General features: G+C 41.5%; 2 protein-coding genes across 4 annotated transcripts; one reads left to right on the top strand and one right to left on the bottom strand.

Annotated features, from left to right (window-relative positions):
* Nucleotides 1-1,091: 1,091 nt before the first annotated feature.
* LOC109498313 (translation initiation factor IF-2-like) lies at nucleotides 1,092-10,511 on the bottom strand. The gene is made up of 4 exons (XM_023252201.2): nucleotides 10,494-10,511; nucleotides 8,106-8,262; nucleotides 7,110-8,013; nucleotides 1,092-1,467 (listed from the first exon to the last, which is right to left on the bottom strand). Exons 1-3 carry the CDS (start codon nucleotides 10,509-10,511, stop codon nucleotides 7,136-7,138), a joined length of 1,053 nt encoding a protein of 350 aa, XP_023107969.2. The 3' UTR covers nucleotides 1,092-1,467; nucleotides 7,110-7,135.
* Nucleotides 7,009-23,710, top strand: YPEL5 (yippee like 5). Of its 3 annotated transcripts, XM_019827721.3 has the most exons (4): nucleotides 7,009-7,193; nucleotides 9,919-10,144; nucleotides 20,114-20,278; nucleotides 21,798-23,710. In XM_019827721.3, exons 3-4 carry the CDS (start codon nucleotides 20,138-20,140, stop codon nucleotides 22,020-22,022), a joined length of 366 nt encoding a protein of 121 aa, XP_019683280.1. In that variant the 5' UTR covers nucleotides 7,009-7,193; nucleotides 9,919-10,144; nucleotides 20,114-20,137; the 3' UTR covers nucleotides 22,023-23,710. The 3 variants fall into 3 exon arrangements, with proteins under 3 accessions (XP_019683280.1, XP_003984404.1, XP_011279595.1); XM_003984355.6 differs by lacking the exon at nucleotides 9,919-10,144 and having other exon boundaries at nucleotides 7,022-7,193; XM_011281293.3 differs by lacking the exons at nucleotides 7,009-7,193; nucleotides 9,919-10,144 and adding an exon at nucleotides 8,112-8,266.
* Nucleotides 23,711-24,788: the final 1,078 nt, after the last annotated feature.

Here is a 24,788-nt window from a genome sequence, read left to right as displayed (position 1 = left end):
TGGGGAGCAGAATTCTACTTTGTGTTTCCATGAATTGGGACCACTCTAGACTTTGTGTATAACGGGAATTATACAATCCTTGTCCTTTCATATCTGGTTTATTTTATTTAGCATAATGTCTTGAAAGATCATGTCATAGCATGTGTCAGAATTTCTTTTCAAGGCTCAATAATATTCTATTTTGTATATGTACCATGTTTCATTTATCCATTCAACCACTGAAGTCCACTCAGGTTGCTTCTAGCTCTTGGCTATATTTTAGGCTCCCAGACCTAACTCCCCCCCACCCCCCTCACACAACACCAAGCAATTCTTGGACACCAGCAGGCCGAATGACCACATACATATTTCTTATAAATCATTGTATTGCACTATTGTGGATAACGCTGCTATGAACGTGGGTGAACAAGTATGTCTTTGAGACCCTGCTTTCCATTCTTTTGGGGTATATACCAGGAGGTGGAATTGTTGTATCATACGGTAATTCTATTTTTAACATTTTAGGACCTGCCATACTGTTTACCATAGCAGCTGTAACATTTTACATTTCTGCCAGCAATGTACAGGGCTCCAATTTGTCCAAGTACTTGCCAACATCTTTGTTTTGTTTTGTTTGATGGTAACGATCCTGAAGGGTATGAAGTGATTTCTCACTATGGCTTTGCTTTGCATTTCTCTAATGGTTAGTGACATCGAACATCTTCATATGCTTATTGGCCATCCTACCTCTCTTTTATGAAGACCCTGTGATGACATTGCTTCACCTGGATGGTCCAGAATAATCTCCCCATTTAAGGATCCTTAAACTAACCCACCAGCAAAATTCCTTTTGTCACGTAAGGTAAGACATTCACCGGTTCTGGAGGTTAGGACATAGCCATTGTGGAGGATGGTAGGGTGGGGAGGGGGGCAGCCGTCATTCCGTCTACCACAAGTAACTACTCTACTGCCAAAGCCAGGAGAATAAAAAGTTGGAAGACTGAATGTTTGGTTGATTTCAAATACCACATAGAATCTGTGCAGTCCAAAAAGATGTAGCTGAATTTTATGAACAATGACTTTTGAGACAGCTTTCAGTAAAGTGGCAGGGCTGCAACTCAAGAGAAAGTTATTAATATTTTAATTAACATTGATATTTTAACTACCAAGTTGTGACTGGACTTACATATATGTTTCTGCCTAAAGGAGCTGGTCTGTTTAAATTACCCAAAGTTCTCATAAATTCAGGTTAAAGTAAAAAACATGCAGTGTCCCTCCCCTCCCCTCACCAAAACAAAACAAAACAAAACAAAACCCAAATCATGCAGTCCCAGGCTCGTATGGCAGTTCTACTCTATGCAGTGTTTGGGGTCCACGTTCCTTCCAGCCGTCTGCTCCTCCATCCTTCGGGCAAAGTCCTGGTCCTGTGGTCCAGGCGGCATCCACATTCCAGGCAACAGGATGGGGGTGGGAGGAATGAAGGTGATGCTAATATAAAACAAGGGAAATGATGTAGACAAGTTATTTTAAGAGGTTACTTGGGGCTAAACCTAGGTGTTGGATGTGAGGGCAGATTACTTGTATGTAGGGTCCCAACAAGAGAGAGATGGTAAGTACTTGCAGCAGTTGAAGGAGCCAGGGAGATTGTGGTCTATTAACAGGCACAAGAGGGGAGTGACAACCCTATGCCTAAGGAAATATGTGTTGTGGGCACCTGGGTGGCCCAGTCAGTTAAGCATCCGATTCTTGATTTCAGCTCAGGTCATGATCTCACAGTCGTGGGTTTGAGCCCCTGCACTGACAACACAGAGCCTACTTGGGATTCTCTCTTTCCCTCTCTCTGCCCCTCCCTCACTCATGCTCTATCTCTCTCAAACAAAAATAAATAAAAATAAATAAACTTAAAAAAAAGAATAAAGGAAATATGTGTTGTTTGTACTATTAAGACAAGATGTGGATTCTCTTAAAGATTGCCTGAGTTTCAAGATCGAGAATTGTTCTCCAGGTATAGGTGTCCATCAGCCTTTGGAAAGGAAAAAAGATGGTCTTTCTCCTCCTCTTCGTCCTCCTCCTCTTCCTCCTTTTTTTTTTTTTTTTTTTTTTTTGAGATTGTCTTTCTTCTAACTGGAGAAAGTGCCAAGAAAATAGAAAACAGAGGAGGAAATATTGAGATTGAGAAACTCTGAGGTAGCTCATCTCCAGCAGTCTTAATCTGACTCTAAATTGTCTGCATGATTTTCTGCAGAGAGTAACAGAGGTGGGTGGAGGTCCAAGTGTTTCAGGGTTCATCCAGCAAAGAGATTTACAAGGCCTTGGGAAGTGTGAGGAGGCAGAGAGACTTAGAGCTGGGCATGAAGCCTGCACTTGAAAGGTGGTCTTATCTCCAAGGGCCCAGCTTCAGTGTAAGAGTCCTTCAAACCAAGAGAAGGAAAATCAGAGCAAAGGAGAGGTCCACGGAAGCACCAACAGAAGGGCATTCTGAAAGTCAGACCCCAGGTTTGTAGTTGTGATACTGAACTACCTATTTGGAGCATATCAGAGAGTTTCCACCAGAAAGCATAGTCAGCAACCAGAATAATGCACAGAGTATGTTGGTGTTTGTTGGTATGCTCATGTTTCTGATTTTATGTATTGGAACAATGTCAGAGTTAGCACATATCAAGTGATAAAAAAGTTTTTATCCCAAAATACAAAGCTGGTTTAACGTTAGAGATGGGTTACTGTAATATATCATATAATGAAATAGGCTAAGAGAAAAACATGATTATCTTAATAGACACTGAGAAGGTATTTGATAAATTTTCACACCCATTTTTTATTTTTAAAAAAGGAACCTTACAAACGAGCAACAAAAGATTTTTTTTTAAAGTTTATTTATTTACTGTGTGTGTGTGTGAAAGAGAGAGAGAGAAAGAGGGGGAGAAAGGGCGAGGGCTCTGTCAGCACAGAGCCCAGCATGGGCCTGAACTCCCCAACCACAAGATCATGACCTGAGCCGAAACCAAGAGTCAGATGCCTAACCAACTGAGCCACCCAGGTACCCCAAAGGAAGTTTTGACCAAAATATTCACACATGTGCTCAAAGAAACTTAAACAAATAAAAGGCAAATGATTGGAAAGAAGTAGGCAAAATTATGATCATTTGAAGACAGACTAATCTATCTAGAATATTTGGGAAAATAAACTACAAAATCATTATTTTTCCTACAAAATAAATAACCAAGAAGAGTTATAATATATAATAGAAGTTCCATTCACAGCAACCCCTCTGTTAAGTTTCCTACAGCTGATGCAACAAAATACCACAGACTGGGTAGCCTGAACAACAGAAATTTATCTCTCACCGTTCTGGAGCCTGGAAGTCCAAAGTCAAGGTGTCAGCAGGTTTGGTTTCTGCTGAGGCCTTATTCTGTGGCTTGCAGGTAGCCTTCTCTCTGTGTCCTCACATGGTCTTTTCTATATGTACACACATCCCTGGTATCCCTTTTTATGTAGTAATCTCTGTCTTTTTTAAGAAAGGCAAACGTCCACAAGCTGTAACTCATTTGGAGGTGTCTGGAGTTGTGGAAGCTTGACTGCCCCACATTCTCCTACGAATGGACCTGGAGAACTTGTTTGGAGGTTCTAGCAGAGGAGTGAAGCTACTTGTCTCCCCTTGACTGAAGAATGGTCCTTCTCTAACAGGGAAGGTCGTCTTCTTCCATCAAGTATGCAGCTTCAGAGAGGGACACAGGCACATGCAGTGGTGAGGGAGGAAGGGGACACCTCCCTAGCCAGCCAGATCAGCCAAATCAACCATGGTGATCAAAGGGGTGACAAATGTCACAGCCAGATTGTGCTCACATCCCTAATCTCCTTTTATAAAAACACCGGTCAGATTGTTTTAGGGCCTACTCTAACAACCTCATTTTAACTCAATCACCTCTTTAAAGACTGGATTTCAAAATACAGTCACATTCTGAGATACCTGGGGGTTAGGACTTCAACATATGAATGGGGAGGCATAATTCAGCCCATAATATCCTCAGAAAATATACAATACCTAAATAGAGCCTTAAGAAGATATATGAACAACCAAACGGATGGTAGCTGTACCATGAAATTATACAGACATAAAAGAATGGATAAACACACCATGTTCTTAGTGGGAAAATCTCAGTATTATAAAGTACTAATTTGTCCCAAATTTAATTAAACTAAAAGGGGGACGCCTGGGTGGCTCAGTCGGTTAAGCGGCCGACTTCGGCTCAGGTCATGATCTCACGGTCCATGAGTTCGAGCCCCGCGTCAGGCTCTGTGCTGACAGCTCAGAGCCTGGAGCCTGTTTCAGATTCTGTGTCTCCCTCTCTCTGACCCTCCCCTGTTCATGCTCTGTCTCTCTCTGTCTTAAAAAATAAACGTTAAAAAAAACAAATTTAATTAAACTAAAAGGTATAACACAACTGTAACCAAAAGCCCAACAAGACCATCTTTAAAAATCTCTTACCTTTTTTCATTTCTCTTCCATACTTGTTACATTATCTTCAACTGTATATTCTTTATTTCTAATGGGTGTGCCACCATCAGGGGGAATCCATCGTCTTCCACCCCAAACTGACCTTCACAACAGCCCTATACCCAGCAACAGGAGGCCATCAGTCACCTAGAAAATCTCTGGCTTATCTGGGAAAATTCTTAGTCCACCTATAAACAATCAATCAGTCCAGTGCAGCCATTTCTGTTAAAGTCAAACCTGCAACTTCTGTTCCTTTCCTACCTGCCCTCCTTACCTCACATTTGGGCTTTAACTCTGCATATCACTATCATTTAATCTTTCTAAAATATGATTTTCATCATTCCCTTCCAAGCTTATAAATGCTGTGCTTAATATTTGTAATTTATATCCACCAGGCGACCTTGGACACATTTGTTAATCACTGTGCTTCAGTCGACTCATCTGTAAAATGGGGATAACAGTATTGAACTCAGAGTTTTCATGAAAATTCACTGCGTTAATGTGAGAGAACCTAGAACAGTTAGCACTATGTATTTGTTAAATAAATAGTCTTCCCTACTGTTTTACCTGGCACTCAAAAGTGCTCACTTTTAAGAACAACTCATGCCTGTGGGTTTAGACACTATATGTCCATTTCAAATGATTATATTCAGAAATACCTGACAAACAGGTTATCAGTGAACACAGATGTTCCTTACAGCAGTACATTTAATAGAAATTTGAAGAATGTCTGTAGGAAAAAAAATGCTTCATAAAAGATGGTGAAGTCATACCACGGAAAACTGTGGATATAGACAAAAGTAAATTTGTAGATAAAAGTTGCATTGGCTTTTAGATGCACGGAGTAAGAGGTGCAATATGCTTTCATACACATTTGTTTCAGGAAGAATAGGATGTACATGAAACTGTAAGCAGAGGACACAGGTTTCTGTTAGGAAATGAGGCTGTATGACCTTCCTACAATGAACATGTGTTACTTTGTAATTAAAGTTAAGTAAAAACAAAACAATGAGAAAAAAACTTAAAAATGTCTAAAACTTCCTTATCTCTGGGCACCTGGTGGCTCAGTTGGTTAAGCACTGGACCTCCTTGGTTTCGGCTCAGGTCATGATCTCACAGTTTCATGGCTCAGTGCTAGCAGTGCAGAACCTGCTTGGGATTCTCTCTCTGCTCCTTCCCCACTTGTACTGTCTCTGTCTCTCTCAAAATAAATAAATAAAACTTAAAAGAAAAAAACTTCCTATCTGCTTGTTTTCCTTTGATGATCAGGTTTTTATCTGAACTGCATGAAAATACCTGTGGTTTTTTTGAGGTTGATGAGAAGTCAAATTGCTAGTATTTGCTTCAAAACCTCTTACTCATTAAAGATGGCTTTTTTTTTTTAATGTTTACTTATTTTTGAGAGACAGAGTGTGTGAGCAGGTGAGGAGCAGAGAGAGAGGGAGACACAGAATCTGAAGCAAGCTCCAGGCTCCGAGCTGTCAGCACAGAGCCCGACGCCGGCCTCGAACTCACAGACTGTGAGATCATAACCTGAGCAAAGTCAGACGCCCAACCAACTGAGCCACCCAGGCGCCCCTGATGGCTTTAAACACCTTGCAGATTAACCTCAAATGTTAGCCTTTATTTTTTGTCTGAGAAATAGGCATCATCAAATATTTATACTTCATCCTGAAAATCAGGCAAAGATCATAATGTAATTACCTGGGAAATGCTAATGAAATGAGACGCAAAGCCTTCTATCTCAAGTGTTCATGATGGTTATGGGAACAGCTACCCTTTTCAACAAACCTCAGACTTTCATAGGCAGACAATCTCCATGTAAAAGATTCTGAATTTTCTCATCTTCTTGAAAATCACTTCCACTACCAAGAGAAAACTCAGAGAGTTGTAAATTAAGTCGAGCACACTTGAAAAATGCCGTTTTCCATAGATGTTCTTCAGGATTTCCTATATGCTGGGATTCAAAGGGTTTGGGGTTTGTAAGTAAATGGTGGCGCTCTATAAGGAGTGACTAGAGTAAGCAGTCTCAAGGAAATTAATTACACGGTACGTTTTAACTATCTAGGTACCTCCTTTGCCTAGAAAAACAGCCTGTTGTTTTCATGTCATTACTGGGCCTCAAAAAGCTAGGCCTTAGCTACCACCTGGTGACGCCGATGACGCGCGATGTCCTACAGCTGCCGCAATTAGAAAGCTGAGCCTTCTCCTTTAAGAAGCTGACTCACGTGGATGCTGTGTTGTGTGCTCTCAGCTGGGAAGGAGGTGGATCCTAAGTCTCTTCACATTGGCCTCTTCCCGAGAAGGGGCAGAGTTAGCCTCTTTGATTGGCTGCACGAGTACGAGGAGTAGAGTCAGGGGCGGGGCGAGCTGCGGAAGCTGGCTCAGGATCTGCGGCTTCTGGGAGGGGTGGGCAGCGCCGCGGAGGGGTGAGGGAGTGGGGGAGGGTGAACCAGAAAAGGGGCGGGGCCCAGCGGAAGGGGCAGGGTGCCGGGAATGAGGGCGGGGCCTAGAAATGAAGGGCATTCTGGGCCAACTGGGAGAGCCCACTGTTCGAGGGGCGGAGCTACGCCGAGTGATTGACGCTGAGGCCCAACCAGGGAGAGGCGGGGCCAAGGCCAGGGCCTGACTAAACCTGGAGACTCGGGTGGCCGAGGGGCTTCATCCCAGTTGAGGAGCGAAGAACCGCCGGCGGCCGCGGATCTCACAGCCGCTCGGGGTGAGTGCGGTTGGCGGGGGCCGGGCTCGGAGCCCGGTGGAGGCTGAGGAGCCCTCCAGGTCGACGGCTTCGAAGCACTCGGGAATCGGCCTGGGGCGGGGGACCCTGGCAGGAAGTGCCTCTTTCTCGCCGCGCTCCCCCTGGGGTCCCAGCGCGGCCGCCTTCGACCCCTCTGGGCGGGTCCCGGCGCCGGGGCTGCGGGTAGACGGGCTGGGCTGTTTCCTCTTTGTGAGGCCCAGGCGCGGCGGCCGCCGTCGGCCCGCCCCCGCCGCGCAGCCGGGGCGACCGGCGCGCCCGCAACAGCCGCGACCCCTCCGCTCGGCGCCCGCGCCCTCCTGCCGCAGTCTCTCGCCCGGCCAGTATCCGCGGCGCAGCCTGGGAGGCCCTTCCGCGGGCAGTTTGGCCGGCAACCTCCCCCGCCCCGGCTGCCCCGCCCCCACGGGCCGCGTCCCCGCCGCAGTGTCGGGGGCGCGCCGGGGTTCCGCGCCGCCGCGGTCGTCGGGAGGCCTGCTCTTCTGCAGCCTCGCCGCGCCCCCGGCGTCGAAGTGAAGTCCGAGCTCTGCTGGGCAACGGGCGGGGGTCGTCTTTAAAAAGGGCCGCTGTCCTGGCTGCCCGGCACTAGGCACGGGCGGGGGGCCTCGTTGGCTTTGTGTCTGCCCCCCCGGGTGACTGCCGGCCACCCTGCCCTGCAGCTCGGTGGCTGGCCCCAGGAACGAGCGTGTGGCCCCGCCGGGTTGGCGGAGGGCGGGGTGGGACTGTTGGGCGGCCGTCGGGCGTCCCGGGCTGCGGCGGGCCGGCCGGGACCCCGCGCCGCCGCCCGCTCAGCTGTTTCCGGCCCGTGTTTGTGGTGCGGGAGGAGGCCGCCTCGCTAGGTCGGCCCCTCCCGATTGGTCCGCGGCGTCACGTGCCCACAATCAGCTGGGGCCAGCTGGGGCCGCAGGCGGCTGGCGGGTCGCGCGGTCGCCGGCAGCCGGCGGAGGGGGCCGCGCCCTTCCTCCCGGGTCCCTTCTCCGCCCCCGCCGCCGGCTGGAGGGTGGGCGTGCTCTCGCAGCTCCTTTATTTTAGGCAGCTAGGTAAGACAATGAGTATTATGAACTGCGGGAGTTGGAAAACGGAACTGCTACAAAGATCTGTTTAATCCTGACTCTTATTAATCCCCCCCTTCAAGGGAGAGGCTGGGAAGGTGTACAGCTCATTTATTTTTAAACTTTTTCTGTTTACAGGGCCTTGTTGGTAATCTGAGGATTTTTATTCCAGGTCTCTCTGACAGATGGAAAACCTGAAGTAACCTCAGGCTAGCTACCCTTGTGTTTTTGGAAAATTAGCCTTGCTGGTGAAGTAACTGGGGGGCGGGGGGGGGGGGAGTGGTAATAGGATATTAGCTCACTTTGCGTAGCCGCGCATACAGTGTTGCAGCCGAATTCGCACACAGGTGAACCAAAATACATGAAGTGTTTCCTGGGTAAATATTTGTGCCAGATGTGAAGTGTCTACGTGTATTCTCTTCCTGAAAGTTTATGGCATACATGTACTGTATTAGATAAGATGGAAATTACCAAGAACTCATGGTCTTTTCTCTAGAAGCCTGTAACTTAGTAAAAAGTCATGAACAAATGAAATTGAGTAACCATATAAACTTAAACGTTAGTCAGATACGAAATAAGTGTTATAGAGGTTGAAAAACCGGGCAGTGAAAAAAATGGTTAAGAGTCAAGTAGGAAGCATTTCGAACTGGACTGGTATTGCCCTGACCTGGAAAACGGGAGTCTTTGGGGGACATCCAGGCCTAGAAGGAAATATAGGCCTGGACCATTTACAAATAGTGAGAAGGTGGAGCTGGTGGAATTTGGCACACAGTGAATTTTCCATCTCCCATTATCTTTCTGGGTAGGTACTGGAACACCAGGTAGAATGTACTTCCTGGGAAAGACTGATGTCTACCTTTATCATACTCCCACCCAGCTCGGTGCCCAATGCAGGCCTACTGGTTGACTTGTTTTTGAAGTTTATCTCTAGCAACCATCTTCTCTATGAGAGAGGGAGATGATAAAATGTGCTCAAGTAAACTATTTAGTTCTGTACAGGGGAACTAAGGAAGGTGGATTTTTAGAAAAGTAAGGTTGGTAACATACATGTGGTTTCTAAACCACATGTCTGGATTATCAAGGACTTTTCCCTAGACTTACTTGCCTTTTGTTCTACTTAAGTGGTAGGAGAGAGAAAAAGGTTTAGAAACCATCAAAAAGCGAAGGGAAATAAAACCAAAATAAGTCTAAAAAGATGTTAAATTAGACAGTACCCTCCAATACAGGCCTAACAGTCCTAAATATGTTCACGAGATGTGAAAGTTAGTTCTAAATATATTCATGAGATATGAACATAGTCCTAAGTATATTTGCACCAAGAATATCACTTTAGGTTTTATAGAGCCTGAATGGCTGTAGAAATCATCTGTTTCTCTGGTAATCCTGTGTAGTAATGGCTGGGTAATGTAGGAACTGAACCTTAGCTGTGACATGAACTTGCTACTTGACACCTGAATCAGGAAACCAGACAGTTAATTTATACTCTAGTGTATCCAATAAGAGGCTTTTTTGACTCATGGTATTGCATCACAACAAAGGAGAGATCTTGAATTTGTCTTGCCAGTGGGTATTTTGGGGAGATTACCAACTCAGATTGTTTAGCTGACTCACTGAGTTACATGACTACTCCTATTTTCTAGTGATGACTAAATACGTATTATAGAAATAGTAAACCTGGAAAACATTCAACAACAACAAAGGCATTATTTGAAGGACGGGAACAAAAAAAGTGAAGTTACTGTCAGTTGAAGAGCTGATTCCACCACTAGAACATCATTTGACACAGTAAAGAAAACTGATCGGGTATCGCAAGAGAATTAACAAGAGGAAAACACAGCTTGCTTTTGTCCCTGAAACCTTGGCTTGGTAAATATTTTGTACAAAAATTGGTAAATTGATTTTATGATACATTATGAATTTAACGTATTTTCTCCCTTGTAGTTTTTAAGTAGAATTCCATCACAAATCAGTATGAAAATAGTTGATGAGATAACAGCATTAAATGTTAACTATAGTAATCAACTATTTAAAGTCTTTAGATTTTGTTCCTTTGTTTTGGAGACGGGAGAGACTGAAAAGTAGATAAACATGCTCCAGCATGTTTTCATTTTACCAGAACTATTGCAAAACACAGTCTCCTCTAAAAGGGCAGATTTCTTCAGCCCTTTCTGTACTGAGCTCCTACACCATTCCCTGCTGGAGAGAGTCCTTGTACCTTGTATTTGCCAACCATCTTCTGGTATTGGAAAAGCCCCTCTTACTGGCCCAGCAATAGGTGGAGTCCCAGTATTGTGTGGTCTGTGGTCTGTGGAAATGCCCTAAGAAACTAATCTCTCTACTGAGGAAGAATCTTATCTGTGAATGGGGGGGTTTTCCCGTCAGTGAATCCTTAGAGACTCATCAGTGCTTACTATTCTCTCTGGAGTTTTTAGGGTTGGACAGTAAAATGCTTTCTTTGCTGAATTCTGCCTGCCAGGGTTGGATCCTAACTGGATTATTAACCACAGGGAGGGCGTGTACCTATTTTAAGACCTGGAACTGTGACACTGAGAATTTGAGATGCTTCACAAGGTTTCTAACTTTCCTTCTGCTTTTAATTTCTGTCACCTCATCACTTAGCTTTGCAGTGATGAACAGGAGATGAAGCCAGTTGTTTGTTTCATAGTCTGTGTTTTGATTTCTCCTCTTTAATAGGAAGGGGAAGTTGGGGTGGGGAATGTGGAAGAAGGAAATCTAGTTTTACTGCATTTACCTTTAACATTTATGATGTGTCAGGCACTGTTCTCCTAATGTATTCTCTCCATTTAATTGTCACAACTCAGAGATGGGTAATGCTGTCTCCGTTTCACAGCTGAAGAAGCAGAAGATACCTTATCCAAAGTTTACACAGCTTACAACGGGCAGAGCTGAGATGTGAACCCAGGCTGTCTGACTCCAGAATTCAAATATCTGGGCCACGTTATTTAAATCCTGGAAATGGGAGAGAAGAAGGCAGCAGCTAGGAATATATTATTTATTTTTGTAATCTTTTTAGAGCTAATCTGATTATAGCTAGAAAAATATGAAGAAAAGGGGAGCAGGATAAAATTGATCTTGTCTGGTACTCCTGTTGATCCTTAACCCTGAGTGGCAACTAAGTTTACTTTTTTTTTTTTTTTTTTTAATTAAAAAAGACTATCTGCTTTCTAAGTGAAAAACCCTGTTCGCCATCTGAAGGAGTTTTTAACAGTGGTCAGCACACCTTCTGTCAGGGGCCAGATAGTGAATATTGTGAATTTTACAAGCCATAAGGTTTCAGCCATAACTGTTCAAATTCTGCTGTTGGGGTGAGACAGCTGTCAAGTATAAGCAAATGTGCGTGATTATGTCCCAATAAAACTTTATGGACATTAAAGTTTGAATGTTTCATAGTTCTCATGTGTCACAAAATAATCTTTTGATTATTTTTCTGTTTTTTTCTTACCATTTAAATTGTGAAAACCATCCTTAGTTTGTGGGTGGTATAAAAACAAGTGGTGAGCTGAATTTTGCCCACTGGCCTTAGTTGCCTGACCCCTGTTTTTTGTTTGTTGGGTTGGGGTTTTTGTTTTTTTTTTTTTTTTTTTTTTTTTTTGGTTTTGTTTTCTTTTACGTTTTATTTTTTGTTACTATTTTTTTAGTATAATTTATTGTCAAGTTAGCTGACATACGTTATATACAGTGTGCTCTTGGTTTCGGGGGTAGATTCCTGTGATTCATCTCTTATATACAACACCCAGTGCTCATCCCGACAAGTGCTCTCCTCGATGCCCATCACCCATTTTCCCCTCTCCCTACCCCCCATCAACCCTCAGTTCTCTGTATGTAAGAGTCTCGTATGGGTTTGCGTCCCCCCCACTCTGTTTGAAACTGTTTTTTCCCCTTCTTTCCCCATGGTCTTCTGTTAAGTTTCTCAAGTTACACATATGAGTTAAATGATAGGGTATCTGTCTTTCTCTGACTGACTTATTTCACTTAACATAATACCCTACAGTTCCATCCACATTTTTGCAAATGGCAGAATTTCATTCTGTCTCATTGCCAAGTAGTATTCCAGTGTGTGTGTGTGTGTGTGTGTATATATATATATACATATACATACACACATATATACACACATACCACATGTTCTTTATCCACTCATCAGTTGGTGGACATTTGGGCTCTTTCCATGACTTGGCTATTGTTGAAAGTGTTCCTATAAACATTGGGGTACATGTGCCCCTATGAATCACCACTCCTGTATCCTTTGGATAATTCCTAGTAGTGCTATTGTTGGGTCGTAGGGTAGCTCCCTTTTTAATTTTTTGAGGAACCTCCATACTATCTTCCAGAGCAGCTACACCAGTTTGCATTCCCACCAACAGTGCCAAGAGGGCTCCCGTTTCTCCACATCCTTGCCAACATCTGTTTCCTGAGTTGTTGATTTTGGCCACTCTGACCTGTGTGAGGTGGTATCTCAGCGTGGTTTTGATTTGTATTTCCCTGATGATGAGTGATGTTGAGCGTCTTCTCATGTGTCTGTTGGTCATCTGGATGTCTTCTTTGGAAGTGTCTGTTCATGTCTTCTGCCCATTTCTTCACTGGATTATTTGGTTTTTTTGGGTGTTAAGTTTGGTAAGTTCTTTATAGATTTTGGGTACTAACCCTTTCTGATAAGTCATTTGCAAATATCTTCTCCCATTCCATTGCCTTTTAGTTTTGTTGATGGTTTCCTTTGCGGTACAGAAGCTTTTTATCTTGATGAGGTCCCGGTAGTTCATTTTTGCATTTATTTCCCTTGCCTTCAGAGATGTGTCGAGTAGGAAGTTGCTGCAGCTGAGGGCCTGACCCCTGTTTTTAAGGAAAGTATGTAGCAATGAGCCAGACTAACCAACAGGACACCATATTTGTTACTGATTTATATATATGTATGTGTAGAAATGTGCTGTGAACAAGTGGAATTTGAAATTAAGAACAATAGTATTTAGTACCCCAAAATAAATACTGAGGTATAAATCTAACAAAATGTGACAAGATCTGTATGAGGGAAAATACAAAACTCTGATGAATGAAATCAAGAATGAAATAAATGGAGAGAGTCCATGTTGTCAAGATACCAGTTCTTCCCAACTTTAGAGTCAATGCAATCCCAATCCCAACAAGTTCCTTTGTGAATATCAACAAATGGATTCTAAAGTTTCTATAAGGAGGCAAAAGACTAGCCAAGACAATATTGAAGGAAAAGAATAAAGTCAGAACACTGACACTACTTGACTTTAAGACTTAATATGAAGCTACAGTAATCAAGACAGTATGGTATTGACCAAAGAATAGACAAATAGATCAGTGGGAAAGAATAGAGAGCCCAGAAATAGATCCACGTAAAGATCGTCAGCTGATATTTGACACAGCAGCAAAGGCGATACAGCAGAGCAAAGATAGTATTTTCAATAAATGGTGCTAAAACAACCGGACCCCCACATGCAAAAAAAAAAGTCTAGACCCAGACTGTACACGCATTCACAAAAATTAACTCAAAATCAGTCACAGACCTAAATGTAAAAGGCAAAACTATAAAACTCACAGAAGATAACATAGGAGAAAATCTAGATGGTATTGCATATGGCAGTGACTTTTTAAATACAACACCAAAGGCATGATCCATGAAAGAAATAATTGATTACCTGGAACTCATTAAAATTAAAAACCTCTGTGCAAAAGATGTCAAGAGAGTAAGAGGATAAGCCACAAATTGGGAGCAAATATTTGCCAAAGACTTCTGATAAAGGATTTCTCCAAAACATACCAAGAACTGTTAAAAACTGAACAAAAACAGGGGCGCCTGGGTGGCGCAGTCGGTTAAGCGTCCGACTTCAGCCAGGTCACGATCTCACGGTCTGTGAGTTCGAGCCCCGCGTCAGGCTCTGGGCTGATGGCTTGGAGTCTGGAGCCTGCTTCCGATTCTGTGTCTCCCTCTCTCTCTGCCCCTCCCCCGTTCATGCTCTGTTTCTCTCTGTCCCAAAAATAAATAAAAAAACGTTGAAAAAAAAAAAAACTGAACAAAAAGAAAACAACCTGATTGAAAAATGGCAAATAGCATATGAAAAGCTGCTCCATGTCATATGTCATTAGGGAAATGCAAATTAAAACAACAACGAGATACCAATACGCACCTATTAAAATGGTCAAAACCCTGAACCCTGACAATACCAAATGCTGACAAGGATGTGTAGAGCAATAGGAACTTTTGATTCCTTGCTGGTAGGAATATAAAATGGAAGACACAGTGGTTTCTTACAAAACTAAACCTACCATACAATCCAGCAATTGCACTCCTTGGTACTTCTCCAAAGGGGCTGAAAATGTCTATCCATACAAAACCTGCCTTTCACACATTTCTGAAAGACAAAAATCTTGCCTGATTTTGCTGCGAACCCAAAACTGCTAAAAACAAAACTTAAATCTGACCTAAAAATAGCCATTTTTAGGAAGATATTTTATTGACTTGGCCTCAAACTAGGAAATTACATAGTCTATATTGTCTAACACGTTAAGTTTATTTATTTTAGAGTATGGGCAGCGGGGAGAGAGAGAGAATCCCAGGCAGGCTCTGTGCTTGGAGCTGTGAGGTCGTGACCTGAGCCAAAATCCAGAGTAGGGCACTTAAGCAACTGAGCCACCCAGGCACCCCCATATTGTCTAATTTTTAAAATAGTTGACCTTGAGCAACACAAGTTTAAACTGATGAGTCTGCTTATACATGCATTTTTTTCAATAAATACTGTCGATGTATTTTTTCATAGTTTTCTTAATGTTCTCTATTGTAAGAATACAGTATGTAATACATCTAATATAGAAAAGGTGTTATTTGATGCTTATGTTACTGGCTGTGGTTTGTGTTATGTTTATGTTGTCCGTAGGCTTCTGGTCAACAATAGACTATTAAGTTTTGGGGGGAGTCTGTGCTTATTCGCAGATTTTCAACTGTGCAAGGTGGGGGTGGGGGTTGGCATCCCTGACCATCCCCCTCTCCCCCATTTTGTTCAAGAGTCACTTGTAATCCATTCCTGGAGATGTCTTTCATGGATTTTTCAAAGAGAAAAAAACCTTTCTTTTTTTCTCTTACAAGTTCTGTAAATCGTGTAAATTTTTAAAAATTCTGTTAAAAAGGTATAGTTTCTAAAAATGTGATTGCTTCACTAGGGTCTCCTATTAAAATAGAAAATGGAAATTCTAAGTAGCTAAATGTGCTATTCAAGGGGAAGGAAATTGAAACAGTTACTAAAATGTGATCTATAGATCATCTATGAATTTCACTTGTATTTTCAACTTGGCTTCTCAGTTTCCAGTAACTTCAGTTAAACTGATAATAGCCTACCAATAAACAACCACGTTTGGTAGTTCTTTCGAGCTTTTAAGGATTTTAATAACCTGGAACTAAGAAAAGGAGTACCAAAGAGACCTTATTTATTAAATTATCTGGGGGAATAGTACTTATTAAAATTGTGTTTTGCTTGAAATGTTAAAAAGAAAGAACGCATCTTAAAGCTTTAGCTGTGATGCATTTGACCTTAGTTTTGGTTATAAACTTGAACTTCAACACTGACAGAGACCAAAGTGTGCATTTTACTAGTTAAGATACGATAAGGTGTCCCTACAGTTGACACAGAAATCATTAGTCATCTATGAAAGCTCAGTTTTAAGGTTTTTTTTAAATATGTGGCTGAAGGGTTTTGGGGACTCTTCTAAGTCTAAGCAAGGGACTTAGCATATCTGGGAAATATTTTGAACATAAAACCAGAAAATAGATCAGTGATTGCCTGTGATTGAAGAGGGGCTTGTGGGAATTTGGGGGAGGTGATAGAAATATTCTAACGCTGGTTTGTGGTGATATGCAGTGGTGGCATAACTTTATAAATTTACTAAAAATCATTCAGTTGTACACTTACAGTGGCTAGATTTTATGGTGTATAATTTATTCCTTTAAAAATCTGAGGGGGTTGGTTCTTAAAAGAATTAGCTATATGCTGTCAGACAAAAAGTTTCAAAGTTTGTGAAGGAGTAGTCTATTTGAGCTCTTAGAGATGGCTAAAGCACATGCCTTTGGCCTTATTTTTGTAGTGCTATTAAGTTTAGCACAAGTATAGTGACACCCGTGAATGTATGTTGCATTTGATAATAACACAGTCCCTAGCCACAAGAGGTTTATCTAGGAAGGATGAGAATTTGAATTAAGACATTGATGGGGAAGGAGGAAAGACCTCCAAAAGTGATTTAGGAAGTACTGTTGGTTTTGCAATTTTTCTAAGAAGCTGCCAGGTTTCTCATTTAGGAGAGTGTGTCATTTGAATTGGCCACCAACCAAGAAAGGAAATCTAGGAGGGATCAGCATGGAGGCAGGAAGGGTACATGGTAAATCTGAATCTGGCAGCCCAGTGGTCACTAGAGAATAAAGAGTCAAAAGAACTGGGGCAAGGTTTCATTCAGGCCTCAGCTTGGCCAGTGTCAGGACTTTATTTCTTCCTCTAACTAGGAGGGTGACAAATTCCTAGTTAAGAAAACTCAAGATTGGGGCGCCTGGGTGGCGCAGTCGGTTAAGCGTCCGACTTCAGCCAGGTCACGATCTCGCGGTCTGTGAGTTTGAGCCCCGCGTCAGGCTCTGGGCTGATGGCTCAGAGCCTGGAGCCTGTTTCCGATTCTGTGTCTCCCTCTCTCTCTGCCCCTCCCCCGTTCATGCTCTGTCTCTCTCTGTCCCAAAAATAAATAAACGTTGAAAAAAAAAAATTAAAAAAAAAAAAACCTCAAGATTAAATGTGGTATGTAAAGTACCAAGTGCAGTGTCCCATGCAGTGTAGACGCTAAGTAATTACTAGGTGTAAGGCAGAGTTTAATATATTCCCCAGATCCCAAGAAGCCTGATTCAGGTGTTACGTCTTAGCTTTTTAATGACCTTCCTCCTTAAATAATAAAGTGGCGTTGTGATTGATACCAGCCTCTTGAGAATTTGGATAGTGTGAGTCAGTAGTAGGTTGTTCCTAGCCCTGCAACGCTAAGGCTTAACACCTAGAACCTGATGACCCCACCCTGCACAAGTTTTTCTACTTCCTAGACTTTTGACAGAAAAGGATGCTTTGCTGGTTTTTGCTAGATTCCATGGCATTCCAACTTAGCTTTTTTGGCAAATAAGAACTACATTTTACAGTTTTGTGTACATATATAGTACTCTATAAATGGAAACCACAACTAGAAATAGTGATTCTGCACAGATATTTTTGGTTTTGGTAATGAATTATATAATTGAATCCAGTAAAAATACTTGGGTAAAAGTAAAAAATAGACTGAATTTGAAGCAGGGAAGAGAAAGCATATTAAATCTCTTTACCCCATTTAGGATAAAGGGCCAGTAGCAAATGGTCAAGCTATATTGTAATTTTGAATCAAAGATAGAATGATGTAGGGTATAGGCAGAGTTCGTTTTGAAGCCCAGTACATTTTCCACAACGGCATTGTGTCTGCCATGGCCAATTCAAAAACATCTAGATACTTCTGTATTATGGTTGAAATAAGTTACATTATGAATATTATATTTAAAAGTTTGGAGAAAAATTGGCCTTAAAGTAGTGAGTCCCAGAAGCCCAAGCAGGGGGGTGAACTGCACAAATACTAGTTTTCAGAGAAATACAGAATCCCAGCACTGTGTCTTAAGACGTAGGACAGGAAACCTTGCTGTTGATTACTTTCTGTAGATGACTGGTATTAAGAAACATGACCCAGATCACCTGCTCACAAGCCGTTGCATGCTTTGGTTATGTGAAGAGTCATACACTCCGATGTCTTACAGGGGAAGTAATTATGTGATGCAAAGTGGTGATTGAGCAGACAGAATGACCTCAGGGGAGTTGCAGCTACCACTCAACTCTAGTCATTGTTGCCTTATGAGAACAGGTGCCCCATGTGCCAAATCTCCCCATTGTTTAAAAAAAAAAAAAATACAGGCTCTATCGTTAGAAATCTCTCAAGTCTTAAATGGTGACCCAGCTGTTTTTTATTAATAAACTGTGTGGGCCACATTAAACATGTCCACAGTGGACATGTGTTTTGTAAGGAAAGGGTTGCCTGTCTTGTTCACTGCTGTGTCCCCTATGCCACCAAACGAGTTCGGCCTGCAGGCCTCAAATTTGCAACCTCTGACCTTTATGTAACAAATACTGTGTTCTTAAGCCTTTGGAAAAGGGAAAGCTATCATTTTAAAGGCTGAAACGATAGTTTTACCTTCTGTTGTCATTTTGCAAAAATGTAATCAAAAAGTTAAATACCATTTCTTAAGTGGTGTCATTTTCACCCAGGGTTTATTCATTGGCATGTTTGCTTAAAGTGAAGTGGTTTTCCTTTCACTAGCCACAGATTTTAATTGTATTTACCATTTGTTTTTCATTCTTCTTAAACTTTCATATCAAAATATTTAATGGAAGTCATAATGATCTTTGTGATAATGACTTTTCTGATGACCTTAGGACCACCTAATAACTAAAGAAGTTCACAGATGTAAGAAGGAATGGAATTTTTAATTTGTAATGAAATTTCCCCAAATTTAAAATGACAGTGGATTCTTACTACAAACATAAATTGTAGATTATTTTTCATAGTGGCAGCTATAGCAACTCTGCATGCCATTTAAAATATATGTAATACAAATATTTAAAACACAGGAGCTGAAAGCCACACTGGGAATAAATTCTTTTTTTAATGAGAGCTGTTGTGTATTCTTGACTATATCTAGATCTTTAAAAAATAGCGTTTAAGGGGATTAATTGCTGTAAATTGAAGGAGTTGCATATATTCACTCTCTAACTTTTGAAATCCTGAAGTGTGATTATTCTTGTTTTGGAATTTGGATTCAAAGCTCCCCCCCCATCCCCCCAATGTTTCAGCACTTCCGTGATACATTGAATCAGTGTGATTTCTTAAACATAAGTTATGTAATAATGGCTTCTCTTTCTCTTCTTCTCTGTTCTTATTTTCCTAGCCATATGCCAGGGCAGTGGAAGAATTTTGGCTTTAGGTTGGGTGAACTGCACTCCAGTCATGGTTTTCTGTACTTGAAAGCTGTGTAACCTTTGATCACTTAATAACCTTGGATAAGTTATGAAGTGGGGCTGATAACCTCACAGAGTTATTGTGACAATTTTGAAATAAGTAAAGCACCTAGTGCTCCACAGACTCCAACCTAATGTTAATGCCATCACCCCTCCATGGTTGTAGAGGTACCTGATGACCAGAGCCACCCCATGCTCTGGACCAAGACTCCCCTCTTCTCGTTTTCTGATCACCCCTTTTTCTACTCTTGGAATCATCCCACTCATGCCCCACAAGTCTTTCCTCAAATTATACATACTCAGAATGTACACTTAACACTTAGCCTAAGCCTTTCTGACATCTCTGCCTGTGCTTCTCATTATTCAGTTTTTGATACTCCACTTTTTCCTGTGTTTTTCATACCAACCAAGAGAGAAGTGATCTTGTTCTGGCCTCGCCTAAACATGTTTGCTTCCTTGGCTCACTGTTTCTAAACGGTTCTTAGCTTGGTTTGCCTGTTTATTTGTTTAGTGAATGAACCTTGGATCCTTTAGTACAGAGTCAACTATTTCCCATAATAGTGCTGCAAAGGAGTACTACTACAAAGTAGATACTTTATTTATATATATAATTTATGTATGTATGAATAAATGGTTCTCATATATATGTATGTATAAATGACTCCCACCAAGTAGATACCAGCAGTTTTTTTTTTTTTTAAATCATAATGCTTTCTTGTGCTTTTCCACTTGCTCCTAGGTTTTTAGAACTTCAGCTATAAAAATGGGCAGAATTTTCCTTGATCACATTGGTGGTACCCGTCTGTTTTCTTGTGCAAACTGCGATACAATCCTGACCAACCGCTCAGAACTCATCTCTACTCGGTTCACAGGCGCCACTGGCAGAGCATTTCTTTTTAACAAGGTTGGTGGGAAGACCAGTTCCATTTCCTAAGTGGGTTCAGTGAATGTATTTGACAGCAGTACTAGAATACCTCTCAGAGTTTGGAGATACCAGAAATGAGAGCTATAATCTGTATGTTCAAATGAGTGCCCACTAGCTTACCTTTGGGACCTTAGGAAGGGATTACTAGAATGTGAGTTTTTTTACCATGAAAGTTTGAAGACTGTTACAATAAGAAGGGTAGTCTCCATTGCTTTAGAAAACATTCAGTGTAAGAATTTAGTAGTGACTTCATGGACTGTGGAAGAATGTAGAAATGCCACTACACCCATGTTACTGATTTGTCCTTATGTGGGGATAGCTGCATTAAGCTTTCATAGCTTGACAGTGCAACTGAATGAAGATCATCTAACCAACTTCCCTTGCTCTAATTTATGCTCACCAGTCATCCTTCTGATTATGTTGTGGCTTATGGCATGCCAAGGGAAGAGCATTTACCGATTTACTAATTAATGACTAGTCTGCCCACTTCTCTAATTTCTGGCTGGCTTTAAAATTGGTTGAGCCGATTCTGTCTCCTGGAAATCTCTAATGTGTACTAGCAGAGTTGAATTTCCAAATCTTTTAGGCTAAGAGACAGAACTAGTCTAAGGTACTGCTCTTAAAAGGTCAACTAAACTTCCCCTGTGGACACCCCTCTGTTCCACTTAGAAATAAGCTTTTCTCTCAAAGAATTGATAGTGTATACCCCTTGATCTTTCTTTAGGGGTGGAGCAGGAGTTGGTACACTATGGCAGGCCAGCTGCCTGTTTTTGTAAATAATGAAACACAGACATATTCATTCATTTATGTGTTGCCTGTGGCTGCTTTTGTGCTACAACAGCAGAGCTAAATAGTTACAGCAAAGATCATATAGCCTTCAAAGCCAGAAATATTTACTATCTGGCCATTTACGGAAGAGTAAAGTGTAGAGGACTTTCGGATGGTCAGAATCGTTGGAAATTCTTCACAGATTATTTGAATCCACTTGAAAACTGTATTGCCATGTATGATCTATAGTTGGCTTAGTGTGTCTTTTTCGGTTTGTATATAAAATGTATTTCCAGAAACAGATTTGGCAAACCTTTTTTATGGAATACAAGTTGCATACTAGGTTCTTTTACATTGGTAGCCTTATTTGAACTCCTCGTTGAATGGTGAATGATGACAGCTAGATCCAAACCAACATTTTACGACTCCAAGTTGAGGACGCTTCGCTGCAACACAGAAATGTAACTAGTGTATATGAATAATATGGTTAGGACTAGTATATAGTATAGTAATTCAAGATGGCATTAGATGTCCAGTGCAATTTCCAGATATTTGCCTTTCCCAGCAGCTTCTAAAAATAGCCCTTGGGAAGGGTATGGTGGGTTTGACTAAAGTAACAACTGCTGTTTGCTTTTCTCAAGTTGCTGTCATTGCATCAACCACAATAGTGTGTGCTTTTTGGGCCAGCAACTCACATGGCTCTGCAATTTTGTGTTCCCCTGTTTCTTAGGTAGTTAACCTGCAGTACAGTGAAGTTCAAGACCGGGTCATGCTCACTGGCCGCCACATGGTTCGAGACGTGAGCTGCAAGAACTGCAATAGCAAACTGGGATGGATCTATGAGTTTGCCACTGAAGACAGCCAGCGCTATAAGGAGGGCCGTGTGATCCTGGAGCGCGCTCTAGTGCGAGAGAGCGAGGGCTTTGAGGAGCATGTACCATCCGATAACTCTTGAAGAAAAAGAGCTAACTCCATCTCTTCCCAGGTCTCCTTCACTGAAAACAAAAATCTACTTACATACACTGTCACCTTAGCATCAGGGTCGGATTCATGAACTGCGGAACAAGAGGTTGTGAGAATCTAAGATGGAACCTTTCTTTCTTTCTTTTTTTTTTTTTAATTTTCAATTTTCCATCCAGCAGCAGTGTGTAGAGAGAATATTATGCAGATGCTGTTAATTTTTTTTCCCCTGTGTTTACATCTTGAGGCAGAATAGTCTATCTGCAGCTACGTGATGGGCTATGTGAGGAAAAAAATCTGGGCTGTTAGAGTGAAAAAGTGTGTTGTATGTAAATTTTGAAAGGAAAAATGTGTCAAGAGCATGGTTTTTAAACTTATTTGGGCTTCATTTAAAAAAATTTTTTTTAAACCCAGATATTTCACTTGATTTGCTAGCTTCAGGGAAGAGATCCGAATTTGTGACCAGCGCTAAAGGTTCAGTGTTAGTATGGCTTGTGCTGGCCATTGTGCCATATTCTTGTTGGAGATGAACCGTAGCACCAGAGCCCATCCTTCCTTGTCAGTCTTGACCCAAAGATGTCACCAGTCCTAGTTCTTTGTCACCACGTAATTGGTGTTGATTGGAAACTTTTCCTGAAATGGGGCAGAACTGCTTGGTTGTCTTTTCCATGTAACTTAAGCATAGTAATATAAATAAAGTGATAGTTGGATGTTTTTGGTCCTGTGTTGCTTTTAAAAACACCTTTTAAAAGAGCAGAGTATTTGATAAGTAATTTTCCTGGTAGTGTTTCTTTTCATCTCTTAAGCTAAATTGAGTGTGTGGAGATTACTTTGTTTAAAGCATACTGTTTAAACTCCTAGTACTGCGTTAAGAAAAGAGTTGAACGGAATGTCTGTGCATCCATGCAGAAAGCATTTCATCTGCATCTGTTTTAAAAGAAGGGGAGAAATGAAGGAGCCTATCTAAAATTATTGCTTTGCAAAGTGTTTTCAGCCTGTCCTCAGTTTTGTGTTGATTTTGACAAGTCTGTAGAACCTAATAGTTTCATCAAAGCACTAGATCTGTCATTAGCATTATTTTCTCAGATCTACCCTCAGAAGTTCAACTATTGAAATTTAAACTGTACTTGGTCCTTTCAAGCAGAAAGGGATCAAATGTGACTCAGGGTGTTATTTTAGCCCCAAATTTACAACATTATGAAGTATTAAAATATAAATGTTTCTTTATCCAAACTATTTCTAGATATTCTAGTATTTGTTTCTGGTGGAATAAATAACATTAAAATTGGCTAATTATTTAAAATGTGTGAATGGATGTTTGCGTGCTCAATCTCTAGGTCTTTGTCTAGAAAGGATATTTGCCTCAATTAGCAAAATCTTTCTGTCATTGGTATTAGAAGTGACTTCTGAGTACAGTTAAGATTAAGTTTCTCTTTTTTGCCTTCGGGCTTTTGGTTAGAGGCATAGGTCTCTGATGAAGTAGGTGTATAATACTGCATTTGAGAGAAGTGGACACAAATGATCTTTCCTTCACCGTGGAATAAATCTTCAAGCTTTAAGAACCAGCTTTCATTCCCATCCATTTCCATACTGGCCTTGGATTACATGCACATCCCTGCTAGCCTGCCTTATCTGCAGCACTATGAGCATTTGCTGTCACAATAAAGTATATTTTGTCTTGCATTGGTGCAATATTACTTATTTTCCACTGAGCCTTCTCTAGTAATCGTCTTAGTTTTAAAAAAACTTTTTATTTTTGAGAGAGACAGAGCTTGAGTTGGGGGAGGGGCAGAGGGAGAGAGGGAGACACAGAATCGGAAGCAGCCTCCAGGCTCTGGGCTGTCAGCACAGAGCCCGATGCAGGGCTCAGATTCACAAACTGCGAGATCATGACCTGAGCCAAAGTCGGATGCCTAACAGACTGAGCCACCCTGGCACTCCTCATCTTGTCTTAGTTTTAACGTGAACACATATGTCATACCTTTGAGTAGCTGTGGCTTTCTTCAATTAGCAGTGATAAAGTGAGATTCTGGCTCAACTTTACCTAATCTCCACCAGGAGGTACTGAATTTACCAGTACTAACTTCTGTGAGATGACTTTGTCTCGGGCACTGATGAACTATAGTGTATATGAACAAATAAAATGACCCATCACTACATTAACTTAAGCGACTGGCAGGTACCACAATGAACAACAAGGTCTTCTGTCTTCCTCTTAAAATCTTTGCAAAAATAAAAAAGCAACGTGGAAGATCCAGTTGAATTGGATTGTTTATGGAAAAGCAAACACACTGTTCACTGGAGATGGGAAAGCACTAATGGGAAGGATTTTGCTTTGGGATGAGGAGGCTGACCAAATACAGGGGAGTATATCACATAATCAGTGGGTCACTGAGGGATGGACAGAGTAAGCTTTAATATTTGAAGACTTCGGAATCTTTTTTTTTTTTTTTAATTTTTAATGTTTATTTTTGAGAAAAAGACAGAATGTGAGTAGGGGAAGAGCAGAGAGAGACACAGAATTTGAAGCAGGCTCTGGGCTCTGAGCTGTTAACACAGCCCGACGTGGGGCTCAAACTCTCAAACTGCAAGATGGTGACCTGAGCTGAAGTTGGATGTTTAACTGACCGAGCCACCCAGGCGCCCCCAGAACCCTTCCTCTTAATTTTAAGTGACAGTGGCTATGAGTTACTTTGATTTTAAGCCACGTGAGTGCTTTTATTTAAAGAGAACCTAAAGTGACTATTTCTGGGGTTAAGCA

Source organism: Felis catus, chromosome A3, assembly GCF_018350175.1.
Source record: "Felis catus isolate Fca126 chromosome A3, F.catus_Fca126_mat1.0, whole genome shotgun sequence".
In the NCBI taxonomy this organism is placed as follows: domain Eukaryota; kingdom Metazoa; phylum Chordata; class Mammalia; order Carnivora; family Felidae; genus Felis; species Felis catus.
The sequence above is the reverse complement of the archived record's forward strand: the minus strand, read 5'-3'. Positions and strand labels throughout refer to the sequence as shown.